Raw genomic sequence first — 24884 nt, 5'->3', positions numbered from 1 at the left:
TGTGGGGGAAACCGGAGCACCCGGAGGAAACCCACGCGGACAACATGCAAACTCCGCACAGAAAGGCCCTCGCCGGCCACGGGGCTCGAACCCGGACCTTCTTGCTGTGAGGCGACAGCGCTAACCACTACACCACCGTGCCGCCCAATGTCTTAACTATATTTTCTATTCATTTTACAACTTAGGGTGGTAAATAAAAGTGTGACTTTTCATGGAGGGCGGCACGGTGGTGTAGTGGTTAGCGCTGTCGCCTCACAGCAAGAAGGTCCTGGGTTCGAGCCCCGGGGTCGGCGAGGGCCTTTCTGTGCGGAGTTTGCATGTTCTCCCCGTGTCCGCGTGGGTTTCCTCCGGGTGCTCCGGTTTCCCCCACAGTCCAAAGACATGCAGGTTAGGTTAACTGGTGACTCTAAATTGAGCGTAGGTGTGAATGTGAGTGTGAATGGTTGTCTGTGTCTATGTGTCAGCCCTGTGATGACCTGGCGACTTGTCCAGGGTGTACCCCGCCTTTCGCCCGTAGTCAGCTGGGATAGGCTCCAGCTTGCCTGCGACCCTGTAGAAGGATAAAGCGGCTAGAGATAATGAGATGAGATGAGATGAGACTTTTCATGGAAAACACAAAATTGTCTGGGTGACCCCAAACTTTTGAACGGTAGTGTATACATACATATACACATATATATATAAAATTTACAAAATCACAAGTTTATTTATGGATACAAAGCTGTACAAGATATAATAAAAACACACATTAGCTACATGAGCAGGTTTAATTTAAAGCCTCCCCCGGTGTCCAGGTCACCACACCGTCGGCCTCCAGGCGCCCAGTCCGTGTGGCTCGTACACGCACGGCCGGTACGGATAGCACGTGTACATGGTGGTGAGCAGCGACGCTCTGATCAAGTCCTCTTCCACCACAGCACCGTTTCCCTCCGACTTCCGGTAATAATCCAGCTGCTGCTTCCGCTTGGTTTTGTAGCGCCGGTTCTGGAACCAGATCTTCACCTGGGTCTCGGTGAGGCGCAGTGCGGCGGCCAGGTGCGCGCGCTCCAGTGCGGACAGGTAGCGCTGGCGGCTGAACTTCTTCTCCAGCTCGAGCACCTGCAGGTGCGTGAAGGCGGCGCGCGAGCGCTTCTGCTTCTGAGTCAGAGCGCGCGCGTGGCTCGGCGGCTCGTCGGCGTCGGTCGTCGCTTCTGTCGGAGAGTTTGTCCTTTCCGCCAGACACGACTCGTCAGGTGAAGCTGGGAAAAGGTAACAATGTTAATTATTAATAAAACTTTAAAGTTTTTTTTTTCCCCCCCAAGGCTTGATACCTTTCCAGTCCAGTATACAGCAGCTCAGACGAAACGCGCCTGAAGCTTCAAAAGGTTTCAAAGTTACCACAGGATGAAAGGGAAGGAAAAAAAAAAAAACCTGACTACAATTTTTTTTTTTTTTTTACTAATAAATGTTCCCAGACCTAGTAGTAAAAAAAAAAAAAGTGTGTGGCTAAATGTTAGCAGAAAACTTAATGTCTTTGTGAAGAAAGATGCTTCCTAACTCACCAGGTCTTGTAGCTAACGCGGCTATGAACAGGGCGTCGTGGTTTTCTCCTCCGTCTTTACAACACCGTGAGCTTCCAGCTAAACTTCCCCTCGTCTCTTCTCCACTCTTGTCTTCTCTCACAGACAGAATGTCTTCAATGAAGAAGGACGTCAGCTGCCTGTTTGAGGACGCCATGTCGACTGGCAGGAACCAGACAGCAGGTAAACCTCAGTCCTGAGCAGTGTGTGTGAGAGAGAGAGAGAGAGAGAGAGAGGGGTAAAGCAGATCTGTGACAGTTTCTCTTTCTCACTCCTACTGGAGTCTCTTCACTTATACAGCTGACTCCTGGTGTGACGTCACGAGGTGCATGATGGCAAAACCAGATTTCGCTCCATCCCTCTCTTTCCCTATTTTTGAAAGATAAAACAGATCAACAAAACATTTCTGGATTTCATATGGAGAAATAAACCTCATAAATTGAAGAAGGAAGTGCTGACTGATTGTAAAGCCAATGGAAGTCTAGATTTCTTACACTACGTTCACACTGCAGGCTGAAGTGACTCAAATCCGATCTTTTCGCCCATATGTGACCTGTATCCGATCTTTTATTGACAATATGAACGACACAGATCCGATTTTTTTCAAATCCGACCCAGGCCGTTTGGATATGTGGTCCTAATTCCGATTCCTATCCGAGCTTTTCATATGCGACTTCAGTCTGAACCGCCAGGTCGCATTCATCCGACTTACACGTCATGAACAAGCCACAAACGTCATTATTCTGTGCTGAAGTAGGCGGCGGGTCTCTCAAAAAAAGTTACAACAACATGGCGCATGACATCAGTGCAACTCCGCACCCACACGTTCCTTTGAACGGAGGTTGCAGTCACTACCCCGCAGAACGCCTGAGCCAAAACCCTTGCCCTCTTCCTTCTCAACCTCCTCCTTAACATCAGGCTATTGTGCATGTTCTGGCTCTGTCGCAACAACAACTGCATCATCGCCAGGTACTCCATGCTGGCTACTGTCATACACAGGAAACTTTAGGTTACTTCCGTAAACACTGGCCATGCTCACTGCGTGTGACGTCGTCGTATCCTGCAATGCGCATGCGGAACACTTTTAGGTCGCTTTTCGTTCATACTGAGGATCACATACAAGTCGCATATATTTGTTAATGTGAACGACCTCACAAAAAAATCGGATTTCACAAAAAAATCGGAATTGAGCATTAAGCCTTGCAGTGTGAACGTAGTGTTAGACTTCTCTAACACAATTGATTCCTTCAGGATTAATAATAATAATAATAAGTTAAATTTATATAGCACCTTTCAAAAAACCCAAGGACGCTTTACAATTATAAACAAAAGAAAAAATAGATAATAAATAAATAAATAAATAAAAAGTCCACCAAGTAGGGGTCAGGATGTAATTCCCGTGGTGTAGCAGCCACAGTCCCATCAAAAGGCGCACGAAAACAAGTCCCACATCTCCAGCACTGCCGCCGTGACGCCGCCAGCAACACCGCTCAACACCACGCCATGGATCCACAAAGCGAGCAGAGAAGCTCCGCCACGCAGAGCACTGGTGTGTCCCAAACCGCCTGCACAGCTGCCGCGACACCACTGAGCAGCATCGCTCGGAACATCACGCCGAGCATCAAAGCGCAGAGCGCTGGACAACCACGATGTAAAATGAGCAACGAGCTCACTGCAGTCCACAGCTGGGAGCGCAGGCATCACCCATGGCGAACCAAGGCCTGGAGGGAACTGACGCCCAAACTAGATCCGGAGCTACACCACAACCGGCGGACAAAACACTCAAACAAACATCAAACTACACAAACACACAGAAAAAAAATAGAAAAAGAAATAAAATAAAATAAAGAAGCTCCGGTGAGAAGCGGCAGCCAGAACGCGCACGACGTACTCTCAACCGGAAACGGAAAAAATGGATGGATGGATGGATGGATGGATGGATTCGAAGATGCCTTTTACAACCTAACTCACTGTGGTTTTTTATCCCTAATCACATATTCAATAAATTAGGTGGTCTTTCTTTTATTCTTAAGTGCAACTTCGTCCCATCTAAATTACCTATTAAACTTTCTAATTTCCATAGGCAATGCCTACTTGTCTGGAGAATGTGCTTTGTTCATAACTTCTCCCCCCATAAAGTCGTTATCTGGAACAATTCTGACATTACTGTGAGAAACAAAACTTTATTTTACCCTAAATGGTTTGAACCTGGTATATGTGATGTTATTTTTTTGTTTGATAATTCTGGCACTTTGCTGACATATGAGCAATTTTTGTCACGTTATTACTTCCCTATACCCTTTCGTCAATTTAACACAGTAATCAAAGCAATCCCTCAAGGATTAGCTCTTCTTATTAAAAGTCACTTGTCATATCATTTACCTATTAATACTCCTTCTCCTTCTTCAGAAATTGTCTTGAACGGCATTAATATATTTGATAAAAAAGAATCTAATCTAATCTAATCTAATCTAATCTAATCCATCCATCCATCCAGTTTCACCGCATTTTCAGAAGCACTTTCCGTACACAGATGACGAAGGACTTTTGTTCAAAATGTCATGTCTCTCAAAGAAACTTTGTCCTCACTGAACTTGTACTACATTTGCAGTAATGTCAAGTCAAGTTTATTTTTAGAGCACTTTTAACAGTAGACATTGTTGCAAAGCAGCTTTACATAATTTGAACGACTTAAAAAATGAGCTAATTTTATCTCTAATCTATCCCCAATGAACACACCTGTGGCAAGGAAAAACTCCCTCAGACGACATGAGGAAGAAACCTCGAGAGGAACCAGACTCAAAAGGGAACCCATCCTCATTTGGGTGATAACAGACAACGTGATTATAACATTAACAGTTTTAACATGAAGTCAGTTTCGTTGATGCTCTAACTCTTCATTGATGGAAACTTGAGTGCAAAACTGTTCTGCAGTCCTAAAGTTAGCAAGTTAATTGTAGTCCTCAACCATAAAAGCATTACTGTAAGTGTCCAGAGCATCTTCCAAGTGTGACTTTCAACTGTCTATATGGGGCCGTCCTCCACAGGAGCAATGTGATGAGACTCCAACAGACGTACGGCATCAGGATGGATCAGGCAGGTCCGAGGAGCAGAAGAGGTCAGCATCTCGATCTCAGGATTGACATGTAACTCAGAGGGACAGATGGGGGGAGGGGGCAGAGAAAGGGGGGGAGAGATAGAAAGAGAAATATCTATCTATCTATCTATCTATCTATCTATCTATCTATCTATCTATCTATCTATCTATCTATCTATCTATCTAATACTTTCTTATCTCTTCTTTTCAGTCATTAATGAATTTCTTATACACCTGCAGAAATAACATGATAAAATAAAAATAACAATAAAATGGACCAAGATATGTATTTTTAAAATCTGAATTTAGGACTTAGAATTTGAATGTTTAGGGCATAAGAAAAGCATCTTCTATTATTATTATTATTATTATTATTATTATTATTAGTGTGTGTTTAGATTTTTGTTTTCACTTTTATAATACTGTTAGGAGTTTGTTCCAATGGACTCATGCTCTGTAACAATTCACAATTTGCATGAAAAGTTATTTTGGCTTAGGGACGGGGTTAGTGTTTGTCATGTTTCTTAAAACCCATTTTTTTAAAAAATCAAGCATCACTTTTGCTGGAATTTGTACAAATTGTTGTTCCTGACATTAGTCACAACTGTAAGCAGTAAATAACTCTACATTTGAACCACATTAGCATTAAAAGATCTACTTTAGTCACGTCTTAGATGAACCTAATCTTCAGGTGTTTCTCATTTGCGTTATTCCTACTCTTCAGTCTCGCCCACAGTGAGGAGCTGAGGAGATTTATTATGAAACTGGAGATGAGGACTTTCCTGCCGTCTCTGGGCATCAGGCTTCGGGTGAACACCAGGGGAAATGTGCAGAGCGGCTCCGTGGTCAGGCAGGGTGAAGGTGGGTGGCCCCCTCTTTACTGTGTTAATGCGTTTAACATATTGAGATGCGGCTCCTGCTCCTGACACACACGTCGTTGGATGCCTGTTTGTTTGTCGTGCCCTCTCTACGCTTCCGTTTAACCCTGCAATGTAAAGCAGAGAGGCGAGAGAGAGAGAGAGATTTGCAGAGAAACAGAGAGGGAGAGAGGGGGTAAAGGGCACATCGGCCCCATGAGAGTGAGGAGTCAGCTTGGGATAATACATGATGCAAGAGTGACAAATGGGGCCATTGTCCCCCTGGCATGACCTCCCACCACCGTCCCCTAAAATACTGTCTCTAGTCAGATCAGTTAACACTTCCTGCTGGCTTTATTAAGGGCAAGACTAGTCCCACATGTTCATTCCATACAAGGTGTCCTGGAAGTGAGAGAGCAGTCAGTTTTCACATTTAAGCAGATTTTTTTTTTTGTGCCGTATATGTCCAAAACAGAAGGGCATTACAAAAATGACTCCAAGGTCTCTACATTCCTGTCAGTACATTTATACCACAGTGTAACACACCTTTCAGTACAAATCAATATTAATTTTCAACATTTTGAAATAATAATAATAATTTTAAAAAAATAATACACCAATTTTCTATACTGTTTATTTGTCAGGATCACGGAGGAAGCTGGAGCCAATCTCAGCTGACTTCGGATGAGAGATGGGGTACACCCTGGGTGGGTCACCAATTAGAGTCGCCAGTTGACCACATGCACATGTATTTGGATTATGGGAGGAAACCAGAGCACCCAGAGGAAACCCATGAAGGCACAGGGAGAACATGCAAACTCCACACAGAAAGGCCCCAATCATCTGGCAGGTTTGAACCCGGAACCTTCTTGCTGTGAGGCGACAATGTTAACCACTGCACCACTGTGACATCGTCATCATCATCTCATCTCATCTCATTATCTGTAGCCGCTTTATCCTGTTCTACAGGGTCGCAGGCAAGCTGGAGCCTATCCCAGCTGACTATGAGCGAAAGGCGGGGTACACCCTGGACAAGTCGCCAGGTCATCACAGGGCTGACACATAGACACAGACAACCATTCACACTCACATTCACACCTACGCTCAATTTAGAGTCACCAGTTAACCTAACCTGCATGTCTTTGGACTGTGGGGGAAACCGGAGCACCTGGAGGAAACCCACGTGGACACGGGGAGAACATGCAAACTCTGCACAGAAAGGCCCTCGCCGGCCACGGGGCTCGAACCCGGACCTTCTTGCTGTGAGGCGACAGCGCTAACCACTACACCACCGTGCCGCCCCATCATCATCATTATTATTATTATTATTATTATTATTACTACTGGAGCGGCATGGTGGTGTAGTGGTAAGCACTGTCACCTCACAGCAAGAAGGTTCTGGGTTTGAGCCCAGTGGCTGAGGAGGGCCTTTCTGTGTGGAGTTTGCATGTTCTCCCTTCGTCTGCGTGGGTTTGCTCCAGTTTTCCCCACAGTCCAAAAACATGCAGGTTAGGTTAATTGGTGGCTCTAAATTGACTGTAGGTGTGAATGTGAGTGTGAATAGTTGTTTGTTTCTATGTGTCAGCCCTGCGATGACCTGGTGACTTGTCCAGGGTGTACCCCGCCTTTCGCCCGTAGTCAGCTGGGATAGGCTCCAGCTTGCCCGTGACCCTGCACAGGATAAGTGGTTATAGATAATGGATGGATGGACAACTACTACTTCTGGGTAATGCTAAACCAAAAGTGTTTTCTTCCCATCATGACTGAAATTATTAACAAAATGTCCAAACAATCATAAATTGATTTTGTGTTCCAGGGTTCCAGGGTTTCTCTTGTTTGCAAGAGAGAGTCGAACAAAAAAAAAAGACTAAATTGTGTTTTAGATGTAGAAAACACTGACTAATATATTGCACTGAGATAGGCCTGTATTCCATCTTTTCCTTAAATTTAGCATCATTATTTAAGAGAGATCACTTTCTTATGAAATGTGACCTAAACAAGACTATAATCTCATTCTTTGGCATTGATCTCATGATCTGTGTGGTACACAAACTTAAGCTGTGTTTTTTTTTTTTTTCTTCCAATTAAGGTTTTTTTTTTTTTTTTTAGATTTTACCTCATTTAATTTGTCATGTCCTGTAAACTTAGTGTTTTAGATGTTTTATATGATAGTGTTCACCTTGAGTAATCTTTCTGTCCTCTTTCTTACATACACAGAACAGACTGCCTGCATAGTGCATCTTTATCCCTCAGGTCTTTGATGAAGACTTTTTCCTGTTTTGTATATCTCCCGATGCCTATCTTAATTGCACAAGCACACAATTCAGCCTTCTCTGCCTCAGTCAATGAGTGTGTCATCCTGTGGTCATGCTGAACAAGTAGCTGTAATCGGACAAGCATTTTTTACTGCTTGTGTAAAGCTACTCCTCATTTCTCCCCTGACCCTTGACCACTACACTAACACCACAGGGAGGGGAGGTATGGCACCGGTTGCTTGTCCTAGGCCAGATGTGAGCTAGTTAGAATCTGACCCCATTTGCAGGAAGCTGTATGTCATATTCACTTGATGGCTGGACGACTCACTAAGAACAACTGTGTTCTTAGGCAGGCATCCATGTTTCATCCAGTAGTTCGTTTATCATATTTTCTTGTCAAGAAACCTTTACATACATGAAACTAAGTTATAGTTGTTTTTTTTTTTTTTTTGCAGTTTGTTGTGTTGCTTTCTGCCAGCTTCTGGGATTTCAATCCTGAGCTCAGTTTCTGTCTCACTATGTCCGTATGGGCTTCCTCTGGGTTCTGCGGTTTCCTCCTTGTTTCAAAAAGCTTGCCACTGGCTATGATAAATTGCCCCTAGGTGTGAATGTATGCGTGTGATGACCTATGATGAACTGGTGTCCCATCCATGGTGTGTTCCTGCCTCACACGCAGCGTTCCTGGCACAGGCTTTGATTCCACCCCAACCCTGACCAGGATAAAGTGCTAACTGAAAGCAAGTGAGTCATTACAACTTACTGTGCAACTTTAGTTCGAATGTAATTGTACGTATATGAATTTTTGCATAAACAAATAATGGCATTTGTTTACTTCTGTACATTTCACATTTTAAAGATATACTTGCAAACAAATTTTTTTCTTTTTTTCTTTACTGAAACCACACCTGCTTTGGAAAGTGCTGAAGAAGCAAGAGTAGAAAGCTGGTGCCCTCTAATGGTGAGGAATTACTCCTTTCCCTGATTTTTCACTCATCTCCAGGGATTGGTCCACCTACTAGCATGTTTGTTTTTTTGGCAGGTGTAAGGAAATCAGAGAACCCAGAGAAAATGCATAGGGGGAACATATGAAACTCCACACAGACAGTAACCCAAGATCAGGATTGAATCAGGGACCATGGAACTGTGAGATGGACAAAATTATGCAAGTAAGTGGATTGGCTATGCGAAATTAACTCATAGTGTTTGTGTGCCCCATGATGAACTGACCTCCTATTCAGGGTCCATCCCCGTGACCCTACAGTGGTTATTTAAGATAAATTAATGGATGATTGAGAAAATTATCAGCAAGAACATGTTAGAGATGATGTATTTAATATACCAGGCTGTTTCATATATATCAGTGTAGTTCCAATGTCCTAATGTCCCAGTGTATCTCACCGTGCTGTTGAATTCTGGAATCTGATTGGTTAGCACCTCAGATTGTAGTTCTGTCTGCAAATCAAATGAAAGGTTTATATTAATGCACTTATAGTTACATATAACTGTTTCAATAGGAACAACTAATTCACAGGGGCTTGTATTGGCAGAAGGTCTAGACAAAGACTAATTGGGGTCCAAGCAGAAAAGTTGCATGGGCACCCATTGTGTTTCTACTTTTTCTTACATTACATTAACGGCGGCGGCACAGTGGTGTAGTGGTTAGCGCTGTTGCCTCACAGCAAGAAGGTCCGGGTTTGAGCCCCGTGGCCGGCGAGGGCCTTTCTGTGCGGAGTTTGCATGTTCTTCCTGTGTCCGCGTGGGTTTCCTCTGGGTGCTCCGGTTTCCCCCACAGTCCAAAGACATGCAGGTTAGGTTAACTGGTGACTCTAAATTGACCGTAGGTGTGAATGTGAGTGTGAATGGTTGTCTGTGTCTATGTGTCAGCCCTGTGACGACCTGGCGACTTGTCCAGGGTGTACCCCGCCTTTCGCCCGTAGTCAGCTGGGATAGGCTCCAGCTTGCCTGCGACCCTGTAGAACAGGATAAGCGGCTAGAGATAATGAGATGAGATGAAACATTAACAGCATTTAGTAGACAGTCTTATCCAGAGTAATAGACAACATACCCAGAGCAGCAGGTGGGGGTTAGGTGCCTTGCTCAAGGTCACTTCAGCCATTCCTGCTGGTCTAGAGAATCAAACCAGTGACCTTTTGGTCCCAGAGCTGCTTCTCAAACCATTAGACCAGGGCTTCTTAGTCATCATAATCTTTTTCTTCTTCTTCAGTCTGGCTAGGATATCTGTGGCAGCCCCTAAAACCATATGGTAAAACGTTTTGAAATTTGGCACACTAATTTGGGACAGTCCCCTGATTCCTTTCATCAAGTTTCATGTTTGCACCCTGAATGCTTTAGTGCCACCAATGGGGCAAAACCTTGGAGGTGCTTTTATACATGCAACTTTTGAATCGTATGCCCAATTATCAGAAATGAGGACCATTGGATTCCTTGGCTCAAGCTGAGTTCAGTACAACCCATGATGTCAATTTCTGTCATATTGGATTGATCTTCAGACAAAGCATCACGAGAATTATCAGACAGATTTTTTTTTTTATTTTCAAAATCATTTGTCTGTTACAGTCTATGGAATTCAGCGGCAGCAAAGCAAAAAAAAAAAACAGAAAGTGAGTCACCAACCAGGATGTGAGTCTTGGCCAATCTTTGGTCAACTGACATGAAATTTGCTGTGAGTGCATACAGCCATGTCCTTGACAAAATGATATGAAGTTTCCACAGCAACTATGCCCTGCTGGCATACTTGGCCCCCTCATTGCTGCTTGCAGCTGTATTAATACGTAGATTAAAAAAAAACAAAACATTATTTAAAAAAGAGAAAACACATAATAATTTATGTGAAGTTTACCATATGTCCATCACTGGAAAATCTTCAGGACAGAAACACTACAACTGGGGGAAGTCCTAGCCTAATGGTTAGAGAAGCAGCTTTGGGACCAAAACGTTGCTGGTTTGATTCCCTGGACCAGCAGGAATGCCTGAAGTGCCCTTGTGCAAGGCACCTGCTCCCCAGGCTGCTCTGGATATGTTGTATGTCGCTCTGGATAAGAGCATCTGCTAAATGCCATTGACGTAATGTAATGCTGGTGAGAATGTTTTAGCCTCTAGGACTCTCGACTGCTGCAGTGATTGTGGAATCCTCTCCATCCTCTTTAGGATGATGAAATTTTTAGCTTGAATACTTTTATCGTTGCTATTTAGCTCTGCACTGAACAACACTGAGACATCATCTGATGTTAAAGAGGGTCTGTTCACCATGATGTTTAATGTGCATTAATTGTTTTGACACACCAAGGAATCTTTCTTGGTGATGTAGGCCAAGTTTACATTAGACCGTATCTGTCTCGTTTTCTTCGCGGATGCACTGTCCATTTACATTAAAACGCCTGGAAACGCCGGGAAACGGGAATCCGCCAGTGTCCACGTATTCAATCCAGATCGTGTCTGGTCCGGTGCTGTGTAAACATTGAGAATACGCGGATACGCTGTGCTGAGCTCTAGCTGGCGTCGTCATTGGACAACGTCACTGTGACATCCACCTTCCTGATTCGCTGGCATTGGTCATGTGACGCGACTGCTGAAAAACGGTGCGGACTTCCGCCTTGTATCACCTTTCATTAAAGAGTATAAAAGTATGAAAATACTGCAAATACTGATGCAAATACTGCCCATTGTGTAGTTATGATTGTCTTTAGGCTTGCCATCCTTCCACTTGCAAGTGGTAAGTGATATGCTCTGGGATCACACACACAGCGGCTCAGTCCCGAATCACTGCTCGTGCGCTATACTCGCGCGCTCTGTGAGCTGCGCAGGGCCGGAGTGTGCACCCTCCAGAGGGCACTCGCTGTTCAGGGCGGAGTGATTTGGAGCGCAGGATGCCTGCGGAGCCGAGCATATCCGTGTATTGGTGTTGCTGTGTGCACGCGAATCGTGTATTGGTGTTGCTGTGTGCACACTAATCATTTTAAAAACGTTAATCTGATGATCCGCTGATACGGTCTAATGTAAACCCCACCGTAGTCTCCACGGTGTACATTCATACAGAACCCGTTACTCTACAGTACTAGTCATAAGTTTGGACACGCCTTCTAATTCAATGTTTTTTCTTTATTTTTATTAATTAAAATACACTTCATGTCACTTCTATTTACTTAGTTGAGTGGTTCTTGACATAGATTAGTACAGTTTTGGAACAGGGCTACTTACTGTACTTTTATTATTTACAATTTACTGTTTGATCTCAGGGGTGGCACGGTGGTGTAGTGGTTAGCACTGTCACCTCACAGCAAGAAGATTCTGGGTTCGAGCCCAGTGGCCGACGGGGGCCTTTCTGTGTGGAGTTTGCATGTTCTCCCCGTGTCTGCGTGGGTTTCCCCCACAGTCCAAAGACATGCAGGTTAGGCTAATTGGTGGCTCTAAATTGACCATATGTGAGTGTGAATGGTTGTCTGTATCTCTATGTGTCAGCCCTGCGATGACCTGGTGACTTGTCCAGGGTGTACCCCGCCTCTCGCCCATAGTCAGCTGGGATTGGCTCCAGCTCGCCCGCGACCCTGCACAGGATAAGTGGCTACGGATAATGGATGGATGTTTGATCTCAAACACATTAAGAAGGCAAGAAATTCCACTAATTAACCTTTGATGAGACACACCTATTAATTGAAAAGCATTCATGAAGCTGGTTAAGATGATGCCAGTAGTGTGCAAGTAGCGTCATCAAGGTAAATGGTGGCTACTTTGAAGAATCTAAAATCATCTCATTATCTCTAGCTGCTTTATCCTTCTACAGGGTCGCAGGCAAGCTGGAGCCTATCCCAGCTGACTACGGGCAAAAGGCAGGGTACACCCTGGACAAGTCGCCAGGTCATCACAGGGCTGACACATAGACACAGACAACCATTCACACTCACATTCACACCTACGGTCAATTTAGAGTCACCAGTTAACCTAACCTGCATGTCTTTGGACTGTGGGGGAAACCGGAGCACCCGGAGGAAACCCACGCGGACACGGGGAGAACATGCAAACTCCACACAGAAAGGCCCTCACCGGCCCCGGGGCTCGAACCCAGGACCTTCTTGCTGTGAGGCGACAGCGCTAACCACTACACCACCGTGCCGCCCCGCCCCAAGAATCTAAAATATGAAAAGTATTTTGTTAACACTGTATTTTGTTAACATAAGTGTTTTGTTAACACATGTACATAGCTTTTTGTTTTTGTCTACGCTTTTTATCTGTTTGTACTAAGAGAGCTAAGTCAAACCGGAGTCAAATTCCTCGTGTGTGTTCACATAACTGGCAAATAAAGTTTTGATACTTCTTTGTCTACTACATAAGCAAGTCCAAATCTGTTCCATATGTTATTTCATAGTTTTGATGTCTTCAGTATTGTTCTGCAATGTAGAAAATAGTGTCTAAGCTTTTGACTGGTTCTATGAATACAGATCTAAGCTCAGACACCTCATTTGTGTAAATGGATTTTGTCACCGTTATTAGAAGACGAGACTGATCCTCTGAAAGACATGAATATGAGGCGTGATCTTTGTTTACTCAGAAGATCATGGTCACCATGGTAGTAAAGCAGTAAATATCTTATTTCACAAAAGATCTTTAATAGCGCTAAACAGGGCTTAACTGATGTCTGTCAGCACGCCACAAAAAGGCAGTACTCAGGCAGGTAATTGTGTTCGGTCATGACATGGGATTGGTTTGTTTTGGCTGACTGGTTCTTACATACGTAAGTGACAGAGGATCTTCTCACTGCTTGCACTCGCAAGTCCATGTTCAGAAATTACACACTGTCTGTGAAAGATTGTGTGATACAACACTTTCAGTATGATGATGTGTCTTTTTAGTGCATTGTTGGATAGAGATTGGTGCACTTCCAGTGTGTAAACAGTAGAGGGAACTGCGTGGCAACATTTCAATACACACACTGCACATGTTTTAATTTGCATGCTGTACAGTATAGGCTTTCACATGGCTTTAATATGATCTGTGCAAATATATACTTTTCTGCTAATTCAGTTTTTTTGTTCTCGGTATGTTTCAGTAAGCCTCAAGGACATCTATCTGAATAGCATGATGTGGGGTTTTTTTGAGACAAGCAGCTCTTATAAGGTAAGACTCACAAGAGCTTGTTTTAAAAGTGACATCCGAGTGGTTGAGGCAGAAATGTTGGTGTTTCAGACAGATGAAGTACACACAAAGCCTGAGTGACAGAACATCTTCATTCACCGAATAAACAGCTCTTGGGTATCAGAGCTTCTGCACAGGTGCGCTCTCTCTCTCTCTCTCACACACACACACATGAAGAGCACATGCTTTAATTATTAAATCCATTATCCTAAAGCAGTGTTACGACATAATGTGTTTGTTTCATTTTGAAGGCATTCCAAGCAGCCTTATACCACCCTAATGAGATCATTTGATTTCAAATCCCAATTCCAATAGCGTTTCAAGTCATATCAAATTGCAAAGTGTCTCAAGGCCTGCACATGCATACATCATGTGACCTTTCTGGAAGAATACAGACCTGTATTCACAAGATGGTTGGTCTGACTGTGCCTGAGATGCTGAATCGGTATCTGTTCTCCACCTTGCCTTTCCTGAGCACCATAGATCTTGATTTGGCTGGTTTAAAAAACATCCTGGCCCACCTGACCAGTTGTTCCAGCCCCTGTAAAATCCACCGACACAACAACGACAGGTGCTGAAGCCATCAGTGCAGGACTTAATTTGGCCAAGGGGTGCAAACCCTCCAAGAAGACCATCGCCTTTGTCAGAGCGGGAGAGCAGCCCAATCCTACCAAAAGAACAGCATCAGCAGGCATCCTTACCTCGGCATGGGACTGGCAGCTGGTGGTTGACATTGGACGACAGCTGAAGTTCCCCAGCCACATCGCAGCCACCACCATGCGACCAGACATCGTCCTAATGTCTGAGTCAACCAAGCAAGCTGTGATGCTGCTGGAGCTGACAGTTCCATGGGAAGATCGCTTGGAAGAAGCTTTTGAAAGGAAGCTCTCAAAGTACGTGGAGCTGGTTAACACTTGTCAGCAGGCTGGATAGAGAGCAAGGTGTCTTCCAGTGGAAGAAGGGTGCAGAGGATTTGCAGCTTGTTCCCTAGTCAGAGCCTTTAGCAATCTGGGCATCATAGGAGAGAGGAAAAGGAGAGCCATCTGCAGTATTAAGATGGCTGTGGCTCAAAAGAGGAGAGCCGTGGAGCCAGTAGCTAGCCACCTGGACACAAGCTGGGGTCTGATCAGCCCTGGCTGGGTCACCTGGAGGAGGGTGTATGATGTCGAAAGACCCGAAACACCCAATGATTCCAGGAACATCACTGAGGATGTGTCCAGAGGCAGCATCGGAAGATGTACGGTATGTTTACAACTGTGACCTTTCTGGAAGAACGCAGACCTGTATTCACAAGATATTAAAGATATCATTAAATCTATATTACAGACAAGATATCAGTGTTATTACGTGACTTACTGTGTAATGTGACGCATGTTTGTAGGAGTATAACATATTCAAACGCTGAATTTGTAGAAAGATTTAATATTGAAATTGAACAGAGAACCATGTAGGAGTTTGAGTGAGATCTTCACACCTTACAGCGTTATTACGGTTCAGTTCTGATTTGCATTGAATGTCTCAAAATTAAGTATCAGTTTATGTCTTTGGATCCAAATGATGATGGATCTGTTTTTCAGTCTGACTCATGGCTAGTGTTATAAACGTCACAGAAACGTCACATGATGAAATTTACGTGGTTTATAGACACTTTACATGTTATGATTCAAACATTTTTGACATTTAGCGCATGTGATTTTTTTTTTTATTCATGCATTTTTCACAAATGATTGTATACACAAATTTTTTTCACACATTATTATTATTATTAAAAAATATCCATTTTTCATGCCATTTTTGCCTGATTCATTTATTGTCACTTGATCTGTTTTTCACAACTGATTTTATTCCACAAGATTTGTTTCTCAAATGTGATTGTTTTACAAATCATTTATTTTCACAGCTGTTTTTTTTTTTCACATAATTAATTTTTCACGTGATTCCCCCCCCCCCCCCCCCCCACCTGATTCTTTTATATTGACGTGATATTATTCAGGTGATTTATGTACAGTATTTTCACACGATTCTTTTTCACATGATTCATTTATATTCACATGATTAAAAATAACCACACACACATACACATTATTTTTCACATGTACTTTTTCACTTGATTCATATATAAATATAACATTATCTTTTTTGCCTATTCATTTATTTTTCACTTGTAATCTTTTCTCACGGGCGGCACGGTGGTGTAGTGGTTAGCGCTGTCACCTCACAGCAAGAAGGTCCGGGTTCGAGCCCCGTGGCTGGCGAGGGCCTTTCTGTGCGGAGTTTGCATGTTCTCCCCGTGTCCGCGTGGGTTTCCTCCGGGTGCTCCGGTTTCCCCCACAGTCCAAAGACATGCAGGTTAGGTTAACTGGTGACTCTAAATTGACCGTAGGTGTGAATGTGAGTGTGAATGGTTGTCTGTGTCTATGTGTCAGCCCTGTGATGACCTGGCGACTTGTCCAGGGTGTACCCCGCCTTTCGCCCGTAGTCAGCTGGGATAGGCTCCAGCTTGCCTGCGACCCTGTAGGACAGGATAAAGCGGCTAGAGATAATGAGATGAGATGAGATCTTTTCTCACATTATACTTTTATTTTCACATGATTCTTTTATATTCATATATGATGGGCTTTTTCATGAGTCATTCATTTTTCACAATTGATCACATGATTTCACGTGTTACTTGAGTTCACTTGTGGGCATTTCAAGGCAAAAAGTCAGGGTGATCACATGCAAAAACAAACTAACACATGAAATATTTAATAGTTATTCCACGAAATCGAGTCGTACATGAGCTGATAGCCGACAAGCCGCGTAGCACCGAGTCGGCTATAAGCCATGTACGACGAGCTTGATTAGAATGACTGTTTTATTCTATCCACATTCACTGGATTTTGAAAAACAGAGCATTTTTATTTTTTGCGAATTTGATAAATAAAAATGTTATACAAAACGTCCAACAAAATCATTTCCGCGTAAAATGTAAACTCACCAGCGAAATGACAGGAGCAATTTGTGGAAAATGTGATAATTCTTGAAAAATAAAAAAAGATACGTTCTTACCATCAAATACTTTTATTCCATATTTTGTTGCTTTTTATATATATATATTTATTTATATTTATTTTGGGGGTTTTGTTTTCAAGGAGAGTTTTTATTTCATCCTTGGTTGGTTCAGCAACATGCTCTGCCATTTGGTTTTTCCTCTACTCACAGTATATGAGCTGATAGCCTAGTAGTAGAGTAGCCAATCAGAGCGTGCGATTCCTCATATCCAGTGAATGTGGATAAAATAATCACCGATATTCACTGAGCCTGGGGTGGATCGTTGTTTTAGTATAAATACACAGGTGATTTTTTTTTAAAATCATATTTTAAAAAATTATTTCAAACTTCAAAAGCAGCACGCAAATGTAATAAAGGCGCAGCACAGACTTATCACTTATCTATGCCAAGTCACATAAAATCCTTTGTTTTTGAAATTGATAAAATAAATCACAATTCCTCATTACCTTTGAATAGTTTTAGACCAAACTTTGTATCACCTTTAGTGCTTTTAGGAACAGCATTTTCTTTCATCATTTTGTAATTCTTCCTTGCTTACGGTGACGAAGCGATCGGCCGCCATTTTGCCAAAACATTTGAGGTGATTATCGAGAAATAGTCTGAATTTTTTCGACCAATCAGCATGTGATTTCCTATAATCACCTCCGTATTTATAACTTCTTATAATAACACTCCTCAAAGTGTTTCACTCCTTATATTAGCTTTAAAGATATCTCCTCAATGTTCTTATTTTTCTTTCCATAAGTAAATATAATGAACCTTTGAAGGCATGTTCAGTTGCTCACATGTTTATTAAATACACGCTCTGACATTTTGTTTTTCTCTACTCATGGTATATGAGCTGATAGCCTAGTAGTAGAGGGGCCAATCAGAGCGCACGATTGCTCATACTGTATCCAGTGAATGTGGATAGAATAATTGTGAATGGTTCATGAGGGATACACTTAGAACTCAGATCAACCAAATTTCGCACTATAATGTTTGGTAAGAATGAATCACTTGCTCATGGGCAGTTATCATTGGCAGGCCTTCTCTGTGGCATTGTATTTTTCATCTCTGTTTGTCTAATTTAGAAAAAAAATCAGTTCTCTCTCCGCACAAACATCATAAGCCTAAATAAGTTCATATGAGGAATGTACTTATTCACCCTTATGACCTAGTTAGCTGGATGCATTTTGTTTTGTGGTTGGACAGAAGTGTGTTTATAATTTCAAGTTCTTTTCCGTAAGTTATTGCTCAGAGACAGAACTTGAGCTCTGCTTTTGAAAAACATTATTACAACACAATGTAAACTATGTTTGAATCTATTAAAATGAAAAGTTACATTGTTATCGACTGACTCTGCAATGTACACAAATCTGTGTCTGGTCAGGACTGAACTTTAGAAGGAGAAGATTGCAAATTACAGTCCGTTCCTGATGAAGCAAGAAAGGTCAGGCGAAAGGAAGTGGCTTTTCGGCATTGAGGTCGTTAACAATGTCGTCTTGCCAGTATTCTGCTAAGTTTAAGCATGTTTGGCCAGAGGACAAGAGTGTGTTTATAGATGGAGGACAGTTGAGTGATGCATCGTAAGTGCAGACAGATGTGTGATGTCAGCTTTGACAGGGCCCAAGTGTCTCTTTTTGGACATCCAGTCTTTTTTCGTCCAAAGGTTTGTAACATTTTATTTTGTTTTGGATGTGAGGAAGAGAGTCTTCTATATGAGTCATTAAATGTGTGCAGTGTTTTTCTAGGGCTGCAGTTTTGTCTTCTTATGGATACAAATGTTATGTCTGTTTAGAAGCTGCCATTCTTCCTCTCTAGTTGGTAAACTCATGGGCTCCAAGAAGCTTTATTGGTAGCGTCAAACATGGGCATGGAAATTTGATCTACTGGTTATTTCAACATCATGGACTGAAAATATATTGTATGTAATAATAATAATAAATAATAATAAGTTAAATTTATATAGCGCCTTTCAAGAAACCCAAGGACGCTTTACAATAGTAGACAAAGAAAGAAAAAAAATATATATAATAAGAAAAAAAATAAAAAGTAAAAAGTCCGCCAAGTAGGGGTCAGGATGTAATTCCCGTGGTGTAGCAGCCACAGTCCCACCAAAAGGCGCACGAAAACAAGTCCCACATCTCCAGCACTGCCGCCACGACGCCATCAGCAACATCGCTCAGAACATCACGCCATGGATCCACAAAGCGAGCAGAGAAGCTCTGCCATGCAAAGCGCTGGTGTGTCCCAAACCGCCTGCACAGCTGCCGCGACACCACCGAGCAACATCGCTCGGAACATCACGCCAAGCGTTAAAGTGCAGAGCACTGGACAACCATGATGAAAATGAGCAACGAACTCACTGCAGTCCACAGCTGGGAGCGCAGGCATCACCCACGGCGAACCAAGGCCTGGAGGGAACCGACACCCAAAACTAGGTCTGGAGCTACACCACCACCGGTGGAGAAAACACTCAAACAAACATCAAACTACACAAACACACAGAAAAAAAAATAGAAAAAGAAATAAAATAAAACAAAAAAGCTGTATACTGTTGTATACTGTATAATCCCAATTATCTGATTTACAGACAGAACTAAAATTCTCAAGGTTGATGGTGCCTTCGTTAAACATTTCTATTGTTGCACACTGGTACAGATCACTGTTTTGTAAATAATATGTAAAGAATTAAAAAAAAATATATATAACAGGCGTCTTATTATAGGCTGTTTTTGGAAGTAAGCCACCCAACACTAAAAGTTCCCAAAGCAGATTATATGGATTATACAGCACTGTGCAAAAGTCTTAGGCACCCACTTTTTTTTTTACATACAAACCTTATTATAGATTTCTATTTTATGAATTCTACATTATCAAGTCAGTACAAAAACATTTTCGAGTTCCAAACGTTTGTTCATTTTTCCAACACAAAATTAAATGTTACCAAAAAAAAAAAGTTTGTATCTGAGCAGCATATTACATCACAAGAGAACATTTTTCAGATTAAAAAAAGAAAACATAATGAAGGCTGCTGGGTTTTGGTGCAAAATTAAGAAGAAAGTCTGACAGTCAAAGTGTCCAGAAGAACTGTGGCTGGTTCTGGAAGATGCTCAGTAAAACCTACAGCTCATTTCTGCATAAAACTGCACTCACTGGACCCGAGACTACTTTTTTTTTTTTAAAGCGAAGGGTCGTCTCACACCAAATATTGACTTTGTTTCATTTATTATGGCTTACTGCGTACTGTTTATAGTATTTTTTTAAATGTTGAAACATTTCATTGCATTATTTTAAAGCCATTTTTGGTTGACAGCATTTCTTTACTTGTGCCTACGACTTTTGCACAGTACTGTATATACGTATACAGTATATAGACATTATTATCAAGAGAAGAATAATTTTAAAGGTTTTTTTTCCAATATGCATTGTATTTTGGCACAATAGTGTGTCTTAGTGTGTGTGTCTAGGCTTGCATCTCTCTGAGAGCCGAGAGAGTGCAGAGATGAACCAGACCTCTATTGTCTTAGCCTGTCTGTCACTGACAGACTGATTTTGTCCCAGATCACATCTCTTCCTGTAGACCTGCCCCGTGGCTTGTGTTGAATGTTGCTTCCGACACACACACACACACACACACACTTAGACACATGATCCATCACTCATTCACTTACACACACACACACACACACATACATATTTGTACTTCTTTGTGGGGACACTCCAATACATTCCCTAGCCCCTTACCTTACCCTTAACTATCACAACTAAATGCCTTACCCTAACCCGAACCCTAACCTCATTCTAACCTGAACACTCAAACTAAACCTGAACCCTCAAGTAGCCCTGTGAAGAAGTGAGGATCAGCCAAAAGGTCCTCACTTCCCAAAAATGTCCGAACTCTGTTGGTACAAAATGTATTCCGGTCCTCAATATGTAGCATGCACACCCACCCACCCACACACATACACACACACACACTTAACATACTATCCTTGTGAGCACCTTCCACTGATATAATTATTAATGTTGCTAATTAATTCTATTCTACACCCGGTTAAGGTGTACCTTCACCTTAACCTCAGGAACCAGAAGGAAATATTTTGGCTGTCTTGGTTTTTCAAATAAAAGCTGTAGTTTATTGTACGGGGACCAGCAAATGTCTCAACAACATCAAAACTGCCCCATTCCTTTGCCTGTAGGTGCCTACAAAGATATAACGCGCACACACACAATCCCAAACTCAACACAGAGTCTTACACTTATGTGTTCCATACACACATTCTACATTCTTACCAAAACACACACACACACACACACACACACACACAGCTTATCTGATCTCTTCAAGTGGCTGCAGTCTCCACTCTGTCTGCCCGCTGCCAAATACTGCTCTTAGCTGCGTAGATGTGTCTTATCAGTCTGCTAAATATTGCTCCAAGCCATATAGGCATCTTTTTTCCTTATCTGGCTTCAACCCTAATGAGACTTTTGAGAGTATTTCTGTCTCCACCCTGATCCTCACCACAGAGAAACCCACAAGTCAGATTTCAGATTTAACTAGGACATAATTTAGTCATCAAGAAAGCACTTCAGTTTCACTTTCCATAATGTGAAGCAAGACTCCTTTTTTTTTTTTTTGACTGTGCGATTTATCACTGGTGTAATTAGCATGAATAGATGCACAATATAAATGATAAACAGGCTAATTGTTTTCAGACACTGAATATATTTTAAACTGTTAAGTGAATCCTAATACATTACATTAAGGACATTTAGTGGACGCACTTATCCAGACAGATGTACAACATACCCATTGCAGCCTGAGGAGCAGTTAGGGGTTAGGTACCTTACTCAAGGGCACTTCAGCCATTCCTGCTAGTCCAGGGAATTGAATCGGCAACCTTCTGGTCCTAAAGCTGCTTCTCTAACCATTAGGCCATGGCTTCCCTAATAATGAAGACAAAGACACAACTCACTTTTCAAAACTTTCCAATTTTCCATCATGATTAATATTTAATCATTAATTCTGCGAGATGTGTATTTTATTATGGTAGAGCAATATGGCAAAAAAACAACAACAACTTTGTATGTGGCGGCATGGTGGTGTAGTGGTTAGCGCTGTTGCCTCACAGCAAGAAGGTCCTGGGTTCGAGCCCCGTGGCCGGCGAGGGCCTTTCTGTGTGGAGTTTGCATGTTCTCCCCGTGTCCGCGTGGGTTTCCTCCGGGTGCTCCGGTTTCCCCCACAGTCCAAAGACATGCAGGTTAGGTTAACTGGTGACTCTAAATTGACCGTAGGTGTGAATGTGAGTGTGAATGGTTGTCTGTGTCTATGTGTCAGCCCTGTGATGACCTGGCGACTTGTCCAGGGTGTACCCCGCCTTTCGCCCGTAGTCAGCTGGGATAGGCTCCAGCTTGCCTGCAACCCTGTAGAAGGATAAAGCGGCTAGAGATAATGAGAATGAGAACTTTGTATGTCAGAATACATAGCATCAACAGAGACACCTTAAAATCAGTGAAAACTTTTTCGAAATTGAATTGTATGTATAAGCTGATATACTAATTATTTGTTGTTAAAAGGCTCTCTATGATTGGTTTAAATCTTTCTTAGCAAGCGAAACGCAATGTTTTGTGTTCTAGACCTAGTACAGATAGATAGTGTTCAGTAATTACTACAGGCTGTTAGTGTTCTAGAATCATTAGAGTTAGTGTCAGGCAGCCATGGCCTAAGAGTTGGAGAAGCAGCCTTGGGCCCAAAGGATCGCTGGTTCGATTCTATGAGCAAGGCACTTAACCCCCAGGTGCTGTGTGTGTTTGTACGTTGCTCTGGATAAGAGCGTCTGCTAAATGCCTGTAATGTAGAACCACTAGAGTTTTGTTTGACTGCTACAACTAGTCAGTGTTTTAGAATTATTAATATTAGTCAGTGTTCAAGAGCTACTACAACTAGTTAGTGGCATAGAGTTACTAAACCTAGTTGGTGTTCTAGAGCTACTACAGTTAGCTAACATCTTAAAGTATTAGTCAGTGTTCTAGGGTTACTACAGCTAGTTTGTGTCTTAGAATTACTAAAGGTAGTCAGGGTTCTAGAACTATGACAACTGGCTAATGTCTTAAGGTGATGATACACTGGGTAAATTTTGCGCAGTGTTGTTGGGCAATTGCGCTTCGACACTTTCCCATTGAGACTGGGCAACATCATTTCTATCTGAACGATTGTGATCATTTTGGGCAACTTTTTAAGATCATCCAATCAGAGTGCTAGGTGTGAATCATGTGACCACCTGAGAGCTTCTGAAACTTTTAACAAAGATGGCGGCATCTCAATGGCAGTGGAGTGAAGAAAAAGAGGGACAACTTGTATCTTTTTATGCCAGTAAGTTGTTATGTGTAAACCCAAAGTGGTGAATTTACCTCGTCAAATGCTTAGAAAACCAAGATACATATATTTTTATGTGCTCAGGTTGTAATTAAGACATCGATTTTTTTCAGCTAAATGTAAACTGCTGTTAGCTAACCACCACTCCAGAGAGACTGAATGGGATTTAGCTAACTAGTGGTGCTTTTTGCTGACATAGTTAGCTGAAGGTTTTTGCTAGCTACACTACCGTTCAAAAGTTTGGGGTCACCCAGACAATTTTGTGTTTTCCATGAAAAGTCACACTTTTATTTACCACCATAAGTTGTAAAATGAATAGAAAATATAGTCAAGACATTTTTCTGGCCATTTTGAGCATTAAATCGACCCCACAAATGTGATGCTCCAGAAACTCAGTCTGCTCAAAGGAAGGTCAGTTTTATAGCTTCTCTAAAGAGCTAAACTGTTTTCAGCTGTGCTAACATGATTGTACAAGGGTTTTCTAATCATCCATTAGCCTTCTGAGGCAATGAGCAAACACATTGTACCATTAGAACACTGGAGTGAGAGTTGCTGGAAATGGGCCTCTATACACCTATGGAGATATTGCACCAAAAACCAGACATTTGCAGCTAGAATAGTCATTTACCACATTAGCAATGTATAGAGTGGATTTCTGATTAGTTTAAAGTGATCTTCATTGAAAAGAACAGTGCTTTTCTTTCAAAAATAAGGACATTTCAAAGTGACCCCAAACTTTTGAACAGTAGTGTATGTCTCTATTAGCTTAGCACATCTAGCCACTGGGATTTTTGCCCATTCCTCAAGGCAAAACTGCTCCAACTCCTTCAAGTTAGATGGGTTGTGTTGGTGTACAGCAATCTTCAAGTTATGCCACAGATTCTCAATTGGATTGAGGTCTGGGCTTTGATGAGGCCATTCCAAGACATTTAAATGTTTCCCTTTAAACCACTCCAGTGACACTTTAGCAGTATGCTTAGGGTCATTGTCCTGCTGGAACGTGAATCTTCATCCCAGTCTCAAACCTCTGGCTGACTCAAACAGGTTTTCCTCCAGAATAGATAGTTTTCACTGACGTCACAGCATTCCGGGGAACGCCCCCCAGCTGCCATCTTGGAGGGCAAACAAAACGGACCATCGCCACTACCGGCTACGTTATCTCAGACAAATTTATGAAGTTATATAGTCAGTTTTCTAAAATAAAGATCAATGTCGGCAAAATCAAGCAAACAGAAGTATATAGATACATTAGACGACATCTCACGACAACGGTATGCAGCCAAACTGGCCTTGATTGGGGGAATTGACCCCTACGAAGTGGACAAAGATGCATTTTCAAGTGACTATGCAGGGCTGCCAAAGCCTGAAACTGCCAAAGCCTGCTCCAAAGCCTGAAACTGACTTCATCAAACTTTAAAGGCTGTCTGATATATACAACTTTATATATTCACAGCGCGCCTTTTGGCGGATGCCGCCTGAATTGCGCAGATCCGGGTTTTTTTTTTTTAGGGGGGCGTTGGGAGTGTCTGATTGTAATTTCAAAGTAAATTC

At 42.3% G+C, this 24884-nt stretch overlaps 1 protein-coding gene and 2 long non-coding RNA genes across 5 annotated transcripts; 2 read left to right on the top strand and 1 right to left on the bottom strand.

Annotated features, from left to right (window-relative positions):
• Window positions 1-681: 681 nt before the first annotated feature.
• Window positions 682-1819, bottom strand: nkx3-1 (NK3 homeobox 1). The gene is made up of 2 exons (XM_060930694.1): window positions 1542-1819; window positions 682-1238 (listed from the first exon to the last, which is right to left on the bottom strand). The coding sequence occupies exons 1-2, from the start codon at window positions 1714-1716 to the stop codon at window positions 796-798; spliced, it is 618 nt and encodes a 205-aa protein (XP_060786677.1). The 5' UTR covers window positions 1717-1819; the 3' UTR covers window positions 682-795.
• Window positions 945-6497, top strand: LOC132892426 (uncharacterized). Of its 3 annotated transcripts, none has more exons than XR_009655431.1 (5): window positions 945-1248; window positions 1665-1742; window positions 4607-4677; window positions 5393-5517; window positions 6158-6497. It is a non-coding gene; the product is annotated as an uncharacterized LOC132892426 (long non-coding RNA). The 3 variants fall into 3 exon arrangements; XR_009655429.1 differs by having other exon boundaries at window positions 5381-5517; XR_009655430.1 differs by lacking the exon at window positions 4607-4677 and having other exon boundaries at window positions 947-1248; window positions 5381-5517.
• Window positions 6498-7616: 1119 nt separating this feature from the next.
• Window positions 7617-15659, top strand: LOC132892423 (uncharacterized). The gene is made up of 6 exons (XR_009655428.1): window positions 7617-8509; window positions 8687-8726; window positions 8808-8934; window positions 13833-13900; window positions 13970-14055; window positions 14170-15659. It is a non-coding gene; the product is annotated as an uncharacterized LOC132892423 (long non-coding RNA).
• The last annotated feature ends 9225 nt before the right edge of the window (window positions 15660-24884 follow it).

Source organism: Neoarius graeffei, chromosome 10, assembly GCF_027579695.1.
Source record: "Neoarius graeffei isolate fNeoGra1 chromosome 10, fNeoGra1.pri, whole genome shotgun sequence".
NCBI lineage: Eukaryota > Metazoa > Chordata > Actinopteri > Siluriformes > Ariidae > Neoarius > Neoarius graeffei.
The sequence above is the reverse complement of the archived record's forward strand: the minus strand, read 5'-3'. Positions and strand labels throughout refer to the sequence as shown.